General features: G+C 44.4%; 1 protein-coding gene and 1 pseudogene across 1 annotated transcript; one reads left to right on the top strand and one right to left on the bottom strand.

The window, feature by feature from the left end:
* Positions 1–1,784: 1,784 nt before the first annotated feature.
* LOC147747761 (large ribosomal subunit protein eL22 pseudogene) lies at positions 1,785–2,168 on the bottom strand (annotated as a pseudogene).
* Positions 2,169–5,554: 3,386 nt separating this feature from the next.
* LOC147747760 (regulator of G protein signaling 16-like) lies at positions 5,555–9,891 on the top strand. The gene is made up of 5 exons (XM_086936359.1): positions 5,555–5,744; positions 6,352–6,453; positions 6,581–6,642; positions 7,464–7,630; positions 7,924–9,891. Exons 1-5 carry the CDS (start codon positions 5,698–5,700, stop codon positions 8,122–8,124), a joined length of 579 nt encoding a protein of 192 aa, XP_086792485.1. The 5' UTR covers positions 5,555–5,697; the 3' UTR covers positions 8,125–9,891.
* The last annotated feature ends 1,904 nt before the right edge of the window (positions 9,892–11,795 follow it).

The following is an 11,795-nucleotide window of genomic DNA, read 5'->3' as shown; positions in this document are numbered from 1 at the left end:
TGGATCGATCGCGACCACGGCGGGTCGCACGCCGCCACAGCTGCCGCGGCGCTGTTGGCAGCGCGCCGCGGCGGCCTTACCTTGAGGTCGGGCCGCACGATGTCCATGCGGCCCGCCTCGCCCAAGAGCCTCAACGCCTCCAGCACCCGCGGGTCCGTGTGCGCCGCCATCCCGTCGTCGATGTCACCGCCTCTCACCACGCTATCACGCTCGTAGCCCGCCCACTCCAGGCACCATTATAACCGGTCTACAACAATAAAGGTACACACAAAATTCCTGTGACCTGGCTGCTGTGTCACCGCACCACAAACAGTGTGCGGTGACACAAAATGGCCGGTTAAGTAGCCACCCAGCCCAAAAGAAGCCCAAACCGCCCAACCAGCCCAACCAGCCCAAAAACGCCCGCTACGGCGAGCCCCTGTTGCCAGACTTCCTCCCCCCCCTCCCCTGGTGCCCCAAACTTCCCGTACGCAATGAATGTTTGGTCGCCATTCTCGGGCCGCCCAAACCAGTCATGCGCACTTTCCACGTTCTCCATGCAGGCTGCATTGCAGCCTGAATGAAGAACAAGCCCAGCATCCCATTGCCTGGTTGAGCGTCCAACCCGGACACTCAAAACCAATAACAACAGTGCCGTACAGCGTTGTGATCGGTGAGGGGAGTCTGGGTGCCCACCAAGCACAATGCTGCATTGCAGCGTTGTGATTGGTCAGTGGGGCCTGGCTGTGCTACCGTCCAAGATGTTGAAGGACAGGAGCGGAGCTGTGGGACCGGGCGCAAAGGTAAATGTATTTATTTAACTTGTTTTTTAAATATGCTCGACCCCCGCGCGAAATGCCCAGCCCACCATCCGAGAGCAATGCGGCCTCTGCTGAATAGTAATGCAACGAGGATTAATGTATGATGTTGTCAGCTATGAAAATATCACCTACAAGGATTTATGTATACGCGATCTTCATACTACGTAGCAAACGCCTGTCACGAACATTGTAGAGTTAGCAGTGTAATATTCCGTGCAAAGTGGTATGCTGTAATTTTACTAGAAATTGGGAAAATTCGGTTTTTGTCGTGCCCTTTAAATGAATTAATGCATTTTGGGAATTGTAGACTTGTTATTGTTTGTGACTTTCTCATCATTTTTCATGTTAAAGGGCCCAGCAATATCATCATACTAGGCAAGACACACATACCGGGCAGCAGGTGGTAGTGACCATCATCTGAACTTCAACAGGAAGCAAACAAAAGATGGACTTTGGATGTCAAATGTCCCTCACAGAGTTGTATGATTTAGAGGATTTTTGTAGAGTTCAAAATCAGAGGTTCAGCAGTCAGCGTTATCATAAGAAACTAATGATACATTTCGAAAGTACACAGCGACACCCAGTGGCGGATGGACATTCGTTCAGAACAGCCAGACAATGTACACATATCAGACGACAACCGTTACCCTTCCTAGTGTGACGCTGAAAGATAAACGATTTCCTTTATTTAGGTATTTTATTGGCAATTGTTTCCCAAGTGTGCCATTTTATAGAGCAAAATGTGCTGAGCTAATGATTAATTGCAACATGATCTGATGCCAGGTACAGTAGACTTCTAGTAGAAACATGCATTGCAAAGTCAATGAGCTGTTGTCTTTGACAATGTCTTTTAGTCGTTGTAGAGCAGCGTAACTAAAAGTGTTTTTTAATGAGTGCTATATAAGTTATTAAATTAACGCTAGGGCGCGGTAAAGATAAAGACGGTTATCACGGTTCTGCAACATATACAAAAAAATCGAATTTTTATTTTTTATTTTCTTCCTCCTCTTCGTACTGATTAGTTTGGAAGTAGCTCAGCTCATGGCTTTCCTTGGTGTTTGCAACAACACGCAACCAATCCCGCAGATTATTTTTCTTCGATACTTCTTAGGTACTTCAAATACCTGTCAGAAAAGGGGACTTCTGAAGTTACAGTTATTTTACTCTTGCTTCTATCTATGGTCATCATACCACAACCGAGATTACCATCTTTTCCATTAACTTTGATTTGTTCTTGGAAGAACTGCTCAAAGTTAGACGCGTCCATTATGCCATCTTCTACGGGATGGGTACAGTCAAAAGTAAAGTTTAGAACCTGCTTTCATTTTTTTTGCTGCCCTTTGTTGCAGGCTGCTTCACAGGCGCCATTCGACTCAATTACGACCGAAACTACGAGCATTTTGCAACATGGCTAAAGGACATTGGCAAAGCCAATAGCTCTTACATAAGCAGAACCTACTGGCTTTGTCAATGCTTGAATTAAATGAAGGCAAGATCTCTGGCAGGTTATACTTACATGCAACTGACAGTAGCATTTACGGTTAAAGACCATGCTGCAGAGAACTTCAGAAATGTAAATGGAATATTGTAAATATTTTAAAGTGCCTAGAAGCAACATTAAAATGAATGTTATAACTTGTATTCGCAAGGAAGAAGCCAAAAAAATCAAATACCCCCCCAACACACACTTCAAACCAAAGCATTTATGGCACCAAGCAAACAAAGCAAGCCACCACAACCCTCCCCTCATCTATCCTTTCATCCTCCCATCCACCTGCTGATATCCACCATTTCACTGTTACATCTGTCTTCCATTCCTTCGCTCATCCATTATTCAATCTTTCATCATTCCATCCATCCATCCATATCCAAACCTATCCACCCATCTCCAAACCTATTAATCACATCTAACCATCCATCTAATGATTTATCCATCCATCTGCCCTTTCACTCATCCGTCCATTCTCCCATTCTGTTCATTCATTCATCCACCCATCCTTATGTTCATCCATCCACCCTTTCACTCCATCTCTTAGATTTCGACCTGATGAAGCTTAATTTTAAGGGTGTGGTGGGACAGAGTGTTGAAGGCTGTTAAGAGGTCCATCCATCAATTCTTTCACTCAACCATCCAATCTTTCAGTCACTCATATATCCACCATTTCTCTCATCATCCATCCACCCTTTCACTCATTTATCCTTCCACCCTTTCATCCACCCTCTTTCATTCATCCATCCTTATTTTCACTTATCCATCCACCCATCCTTTCATGGGTCCATCAATCCATCCATCCACCCTTACTCCCTCTCACTCATCTATCGATTTGATTGCTCATGTATCCTTACATCCATCCTTTAACTCACCCCTCCATCTACTATTTCACTTACACACCCATCTGCCCTTTCACTCAAACTCATCCACCTACATTTTCACGCTATTTATTAGCCTTTGTCTGCTGAGTTGCAGACAGATGAGGCCCTTCATTCACTCCACTCCTGCTGTAGCTGCTAAAGTGGATGGTTCACGGCACCCAGCATCCATCCTTTCTTTCATCCACCCAGCCTTTCGCTCTTCCATATATCCACCCTTTTTCTCCATCCATCCGTACATCCACCCATCCTTGCCCTCAGCCATCCATAATGTGTCACTCATCCATCCATCCACCTTCCCTTTCATCCATCCTCATTTTCATGTATCCATCCATCCATTCTTCCACTTATCATTCCTTACATGCATCCTACCACTAATTTAACCATCCATCTACCTATCCACCCTTTTACTCCCCATCCATCCACCCTCTCACTCAGACACCCATCCATCCTTTCACTCACACTTATTCATGTTAGTTATGAAACTTTTGTCAGTTGAAAACAGAAGAAGCCCATCAATAACTCCACCCTGCTGTAGCTGCTAAAGCCAGATGTAGAGGGCTCATGACGCCCCTGTTTATTCGTGCCTTGTAGAGTTTTCATTGGGGTCTGGGAGACTGGAAATAGTGCAATTATATGTACACTTGGACACGGTCTTTTACCGCATGTCATATTGTCAGTACATGCAAAGATAGCTCACAAGAGGTTAGAGGCTGTGGTGGGCGCGTTAGGGGGGCAGCATTTGCCTATTGTGAACTACGGATGTTGTTGCATTATCTCAACTACACCCACCCTTATACTTCACATATTGTGTAAGCTAGTTGCACTTGCGTGAATGGTGGATAAATCGGATAGGAGGATGTTGAGGTAGACTTCACATGTACAATGGACACATGGACGTGCATATATTGAAAAGAAAAGTTATCGCCTTGGGTTTAAAATCATTGTAAGAATTCTTTATAAGAACTGATTCTGTGTTGCGCTGCATGCTTTATTTCCAGAAAGCTCAGGTTGCGCTCTCTGATGGTGATTATATGTCAGTGAACTGTGGTTTATATCAGCTTTTCGTTCAGAAGGGCTTTTTTTGCGGATATATATAGCACAAGCTCGACCTGAAGGTATTGGTGTAATTTACATGAGTGCCAGTTACCTTACACAACAACACATTCATTTTTGGTAGGCACAGGGAGATTAGGTGATTTGCACGGGAAACATCCTTTACGACGCAACTTTTACAACGCAGTGCCTTTACGACGCAACTTTTACAACGCAAACCATTACAACGCATTGCGCTGAGGGGCGCTCTAGGATAGGGAATAAGTTTAATTTACTATCCAACACCTTCCCTAATGTCCACGGGGACTGGAGTTGGAATATTGGAATAGTAAATTAAACTATTCACTATCCAGCACCCCAAAGCACTATGCGTTGTAAAGGTTTTCGTTGTAAATACCGCGTTGTAAAGGCAGGCGTGGTAAAAGTAAGCTCTAGCCATAGGATCCTCTCAGTGGCTTTACAAAATAAAAGCCACTGAGTGAGTCTGACAATAAAGCCGCCCGTGTAGACTCCTTACGTAGGCAAGCTGGGATGACATTGCAGCCCTTTGTAACAGCTCGTGCTTAGGGTTTTAAGATCTTACTAGCATCTCAGCGCCGATCTGCATTGCATGCAGTTTCTCCTGAGGAGGGCCCTGCTCTTTCCGTCCTCGGGTAAGAAAGGTTTGGGGTAGAGAGTGACGTTTTCCAACTCTGGAAATAGGACAGCGGCTTCCTATTCTATGCTGCTCCACAAGATGCACGTTGAGTTCGCGTAATGGTCAGTGAGACCGACATTGGAACTGGGGAGCCAAGTTCTTGTCTAGGAGTTGCTCAACGTCTTTTGATTCAGGCAAATCGGTAAAACTCCATTTGCTCTGAAAAAAAATGAATGTGCAATGTAACTGCGGCTCATGTAATGCGCTCGGGTACCTTCGTTTCGAGTTGACGTTTTATAAAACCACAGAACATGTGGTTAGTGACGTTGTATATTACGCCTCTAACAAGTCACATTTTCACTCATGACACTAAAGATGCGTGGAAACAGGAGGAAAGGTGTCCTTCTTCGCTCCACTGTACAGGCCGGACCAGCCTCTCCTGGGCCGTGCGTCTGACTGATGTCCACGGGAGGGACACCGCTTCTCCCCCGCTCCCTGTCCTGTGCTTCCAGCTCTGACAGCAGAGCGAGCATCACAGAGCATCGCACATCTGCCTCCTGTAGGCAGAGCCGCGGCCAGGCCTCTCATTGGCTGCAGTCTAGGATGGCCCCGCCCCGCCTGCCCACTCAGAATATAAAGGGGTGCAGCCTGCGCCACTGGCAGACAGCTCTGAGTATCCGTCGGTGTCCGTTTGCGGGCTTTGGAGGGTCTGTCATTCTGCAGACAGCGGTCCTAGAAAAATCCCGGCTTGCAGCGAGCAGAGCTCAGAGAACAGTAACTTGTTGCTCCAGCCTCCTACGGAAACACCATCCTTCCTGGAACACGCTCGGCGCCATGTGCAAGAACAGTCTAACGACGCTGCCCGCCATCTGCATCGAGAGGTAAGAGACAGTCGAGGCGCTGTTGGAGGGAAGCTGCAGCTCTGCAGAGTGACTGCGCAGGGGTGCAGTGAGAAATGCGTACATATTTGGGCGGCAGAAAGAGGCTGTACTGTTCGTTTACTTGATTTGAAACCAGGGGCGTAGTATTTAATGCATGACGGCGCATCGGGGCTCTGGGTAAATCCTGAGGTGATGCTGAACGACAGGTGGGTGTCACACTGGGCTCTGAACATCAACAATAATATGTTAATTCTGTAATTAAATCATCTGGGAGAAATGTCATCGAGATAAAGGCAGGGATCAACAGTGCCATCTCGGGCAATCATCCTTTCAAGGTTGCTACAGAGCATCATTAAATAGAGTGCCAGGGACAACTTTTGTGGAGAGCGTTCAATAGAAGCAAAAACAAGCAAGAGCATAAAAAAGATGTAATTGTAAAAAGAAGAAACTGGGTAGGGAAGACTGCCACTGTATCTATTTTCGAAATTACTTGTATATTTTATTATCTAGACTTGCACCCTTGAAGGCAGGCATGTGATTGAAATTCACTGCTGAGCTTCTTTTCCGGACTTCAAAACTAACACACATCTCTTCTCTCCTCTTCCAGGGTTAAAGAGCTCGGGGCCCGCCTGGGAGTCCTGCTTCAGAAACCAGATGCAACTTTTGAACCTGGAAAATGCAGCCAGAGCAAACCAAGAAACAAACTCAGGTATATTTAGAGGCCGGAGGCCCCATTTGTCACCGACCCTTCACAAAGGCTGTTGTCCTCCCTGTGTTAACAGTATTTCCCTTTCTGGTCCTTGCTTGTCCTAAAGCTCTTCCTGTTCTTTCTGCAGACTCTGCCAGGAAGATGTGCTGAGATGGAGGGACTCCTTCGACAATCTGCTCGGTAGTAAAGGTGAGTCTCAGCAACTCTGAGGAACGGAGAGGCGGGCTGTGGCTAGGCAGGATGAATATGTGATGGTGGATCAGTGGGAACATTATGGCAACAAACCACAGCAGAGTGGGCGATGCTGAAGGTTGATAGATGGATCATGGCTGACTCTCAGTGGAAGCTGCATGTAAATGGGTAGATGGAACCCAGCTGGGTAGGTTAGGAGAAAGTGCTGCGATAGACGGGTGGACAATGCCTTGTTGGAAGAGGAGGGTAATGTAGCAAATAGGTGGTGATAACGTTCTTGTAAGTAAAAAGACAGACTGTACATTGGAAGTCTGTTGCTAGAAGGGGTTGCTATATGTGCCAGGTGGATGGAGCATTTGTTGTTAGGACATTTGTAACATGATTAATTCAAAGAGTGGTTTTGTGGCAGACAAGGGATGTGTGCCTTGTCTTGGGCTGGAGTGGTCATGCATGCAGATGAACAATGGTTGATTGTGGCTGTTAGTGGATGGACCAAGTCTGAACACAGTACATATGAATAAATATAGATAGATGGGATGATCTGTTTTACTATCTAGGGAAACCCAAAGAATAAAACAAGGGGCCACGGGATAAACAATATAATGACTAATAACCCATCTGAGAAAAGATGTATTTCAAATAAAACCTCATGTGATAAACCACAGGATAAAATATGGAACCGAGAACAGTTGTTAGGATGATGTACACAAGTGTTAGGATAAGGTGTTGGATGATGTTGAACTTTGTCAAAGCTACTACCCTTTGTAGATCAATGGTCTTCCTTCGTAACCTTTTCCTTTCTTATTTTCTCCATTCAGACGGCCTTGCTGTATTCTGGTCGTTCTTGAAGACAGAGTTCAGCGATGAGAACCTGGAGTTCTGGCTGGCCTGCGAGAAATACAAGAAGATCCACTCCGCTGCCAAACTGTCCTCCAAAGCCCACAAGATCTACGAGCAGTTTATCCAGAACGAAGCCTCCAGAGAGGTGAGTTGGAGCCAGATTCACCAGATTGTTTCCCTGATTATACGGGGTTCCTTTGTTCAAGAACAAGTTTTTGACTTTCGAAACAATAGGGCAGGAAGGCATTACTGATCTTCTATCACTATCTTAATAAATATTGAGGGGGTAAGTCTGTGTGTCCGAGACAGAAGACTTGGGTTATGATGAGAAGGGGTCAGAAACGTGATCTCTTTAATGCAAGTCTAGGGGGGAGCTGAACCAGAACAATTATGGCCAATTCATTTTTTTTACTAACATGCTGTCTCCCATCCTTCCAGGTGAATATCGACCACCAGACGAAGGAACTCACTCAACTCCAGTTGGCACATGCAACTCACAACTGCTTTGACGTGGCACAGGAGAAGACCTGGGTCCTCATGGAGAAGGACAGCTACCCCAGGTTCCTGAGATCCACCCTCTACCAAGACCTTCTGAATATTGCCTCTCACCATGGGGGCGCCCAGCACTTGCATGCATGAACTTTGTTCTGATTGTGACTTTTGGCAACTTACTGGGGTGCAACGTATCTGGCCCCTTAGAATCAGACACCTGAGTGAGGATCTGGAAGAGAACGTTCCCAGAAACAGTCTCTTCAAGGACTTGTCATGTGGACCTTGGTGCGGAAAGCTTCCACTGGAAAGTATTCTCAGGATAAACTGGACATTGCAGTATTTATGGGGAGTTGGCTATGCTTATAATGCCTGCTTGTTCACCATGAGGCAGATGTCTCAGGAGGGTTTACAGCTGTAATATGTTTTACTCAGCTCTCCCATTCCTGCAACAGTATTTATGGTCGGGGTGTGAGATGGCACACAGTATTGCATGAGCAAATTCTGTGTGCAGGTATAAGTAGCTGTGGAAATATGAGATAAAGAGTGTCAATGGTAGTAATTTACCTTTGTTATCGAATTCACAAGAGTAGGTTTTGAAGACACGTGTACAAGCACACATACCTGCAGGCTTGGGTACTACACTGTAGATGGGTGCGCAACAGTTGACAATAATGAACTCAACAATGTAAATCTAATAATGTGAGTTCATGTTGAGTGTCTAGTGTATTTTTGCACTGTGTTGCTCTGATAGCCTTGCACTGACCCTTGTTGCAAAGTAAGGACCAGCACCTCCATAGACTCGGCTACAATGCGACTAGTGTCTGTTCACCAGGCCCTTCCTCTGTTTCACCCATGGATACTGTCAGTATTCCATAGATGATGCAAGAAGACTATACTGACTGTTCTTGCAAAAGATGCTGCTATTATTGAGATGTACAAATTGTGTATTTAATAGAAGAAGAAGACCGTGCCAGGAGCATTGTGAGATATGATGGGCGGGTTGGTGCAATAATACCCAAGCAGGTTTTGGGGGTGATTGAAAGATTTAGGACCCAGCCAAAATCTGGTAGAGGATTTTGACGACACCCTGATGGTGGAGGTATGCGGTCTGATTTGCGTCATGTACTTAGACCAGAATGCGCATGTGTGGACGGTGCATCACAGCAATGACAACAACATTCCTTCTTGTCCTCTGTTCTCTTCTCAGTGACACTTTTTAGGAAATTCAGAGACAAAGTGGGCATGCCACATCTGTAGTGTTTTCCACCATTCATTAATTGCGCTCAGTATCAGGGAGACTTGGGCTTGCTGATACGGAGTCTTTCTCTGGGGACTCTGCTGACTGTCTAATCCAGGTGTGTTTTTTGGTCTCATTCATCCTTTTCTGGGCCTCCATAACCTCCATGTTAAATATTTATTTTATTCTACCATAAATGTACAGGGCGGCAGGAATTCAGTTTCTTTATTGAGCTCCCCCACCAACCTGAAAGGTGCTAGACTCTAATATTGAACAGGACAGCCGCACCCCCACTTCCCTCATTCGCCAAATGCCTTATTTTGCTATAAATATAGTTAATTCATCGCAGGCATGCAATAAACGAAAGAATTCAATAGATAACTGGGGCTCGCACTGGGCCTTACCTGTGACCCCTCCCCCACCAAGACTGTGGCGAGTGCTGTACAGGATGGGCGTGTGAGTGCACTGGAGAAAAAAAACAAATGCATCCAGGCATCACCTTCACTCTCAGCAATGAGGGGATTTTGTTTTCACCTAGATGCAGTCCCAGTTGAGGGACTTTGACTATGCTCTGAGGATATTTATTTATCTATGCACTTGTTTATTTTTATATTTATTTATTATATAATGACATGTCGTTTTCCTCGATGATATTACCAAATAAAACTATGAGTATTATTTTGACTTCATTAATTCTGTTAAATTATTACACTTTTTACACTTGTGTCACTTTTTTCATCGCACAAACTAAGGGTACCCCAACAAGTTGTCGCTTCTCTGGAAAAGTACAAGCTCTTGCAATAATTAATGGAACACAAGATTTCACACACCAAAAAGTTTTTTGTGCCAGCTCTCTTTCATGTGTGCCTATGACTGCCCAAAATAAATTCGTGATGCATGCACATATTGTAGACACATACCCAATGAAACTTAAAAATATGTCCTCATATATTTACACAAACATTTGCGCGCAGGTGTTAAAATTCCTGAAAATCTTAGAGGTTGCTATTCGTAATTTTCACAGGAGTACTTCCAGAATCCTTTTGTGAATTCCCTTTTTGTATGATGAAAAACATATGCCTATATATTCGATGATTTGCTCAAAAATCCCCCAGCAAATGCATTGGTTAATGATTACCACCACTGAGAAATATTTATCTCTCTGCAGAACCCCACCACTCCGAACTCCAACTGTAATAGTTTTCCTTTCCTATACCCAGGGCTACTGGGATTCTGTAATTTTCCAGCCACAGTATTTTCCGCATAATTATGGATTTGGTGCATTGCCACATAATCCACCATCTGCTGCATATTCAGTATATTTCAACAAAAAAATTGTTTCTAACTCAAATGGATCACAAGTTACTAAAAAGTGATTCCACGTGTTTCTACAAGGGCGAAGGTCGTTTACAAAGGCAGACTGGTCCCCATTGTGTTGCTTATTGCTGTATTTGGGTGTTAAACTGGCACTAGTGGGGTAAAACCTTTGCCCAGGCAGTATACATACGGGTAAAATGACAGCATACGAAGTAGTTCGATCACACAATGTACCACATAATTAATCTTTTCTTGCCCATAATTAAGTAAACCTGCTGCATAATTCTAGTGGTTTTCCCTAGATTTGTTCATGCTACTGATGGGGATAAATCTCTTACGCTCTATTGTAAGAAAGGCCAATAAGGGTTTTGGGAATACCAAGAAACACACAAGTTTGTGGCTCTGCACAAAATAACTTGTTGGTAGGAGGAATAAAATATAATTGGACTTTTGAGGATCTATGGTCAGCAAAATAACTAAAACACCCCAAAACAAATTTTCACTTGTTTGGGTGGAAAAATACCTTTAATCTGACTTTTGACTTGCAGGTTTTCGCGCAAAACAGAGACATTTCAACAGAAGATTAATTGGGCAATACAATATGCCCGATCCCCTGAATAATTATTTCACTAGCTATAAAGCCAGAACATTTACCCGAGACCGGAAAACAAGGAGACAGTTCTACAGAATATGGAAGCAGGCAACCACTGAAAAGTCAGTCATTCTCGTATGATTTGATGTCCAAGGGCCCGATTCACAGAACTAACTTAAGACAAAATCCTAACCTTACTACTATTTTGGTATTCACAGAAGACACTTACTCATATTGGTATTCACAGAAGGTACGTACTCGTTGATGATAAGTGCCTTCTGTGAATACCAAAATGAGAAAGTGTCTTCTGTGTATACCAAAATGGTAGTAAGTTTAGGATTTTGTCTTAACTTAGTTCTGTGAATCGGGCCCTTTGTGTGCAATAAGGAATCTGGACATTATGTGATGCTGTTGCAAAGCACAGTGGGAGGCATTTTTTAAGTTTCCACAGTATAGGGCCATGAAACAGGACTGAGACGCAGTTCTGTTATAATGATTTTCTGGATCACAGCAAAAACATTTTGTTGCATGGACTCTTCCTAAGCAAGAACATAATTTCCAGACAATTTCTTACATCTTGACATTCTCCTGGCCCTTTGGTGATACTGCGAAAATGTCGCTGCCTGCTGTGGCTATAATGTAGCACTGGCCTCGATGTCTCTCAGCCACTGA

The sequence above is a fragment of the Lissotriton vulgaris genome, chromosome 1_1 (genome assembly GCF_964263255.1).
Source record: "Lissotriton vulgaris chromosome 1_1, aLisVul1.2, whole genome shotgun sequence".
NCBI classification, from domain to species: Eukaryota; Metazoa; Chordata; class Amphibia; order Caudata; family Salamandridae; genus Lissotriton; species Lissotriton vulgaris.
The sequence above is the reverse complement of the archived record's forward strand: the minus strand, read 5'-3'. Positions and strand labels throughout refer to the sequence as shown.

What these genes read in the sequence shown, in the direction of transcription:
- LOC147747760 (XM_086936359.1), top strand. Translation starts at nt 5,698, where the DNA reads ATGTGCAAGAACAGTCTAACGACGCTGCCCGCCATCTGCATCGAGAG. An exon ending in CCCGCCATCTGCATCGAGAG is followed by an intron (nt 5,745 to 6,351) that starts GTAAGAGACAGT and finishes CTCCTCTTCCAG; the next exon opens with GGTTAAAGAGCTCGGGGCCC. An exon ending in AGAACGAAGCCTCCAGAGAG is followed by an intron (nt 7,631 to 7,923) that starts GTGAGTTGGAGC and finishes CCATCCTTCCAG; the next exon opens with GTGAATATCGACCACCAGAC.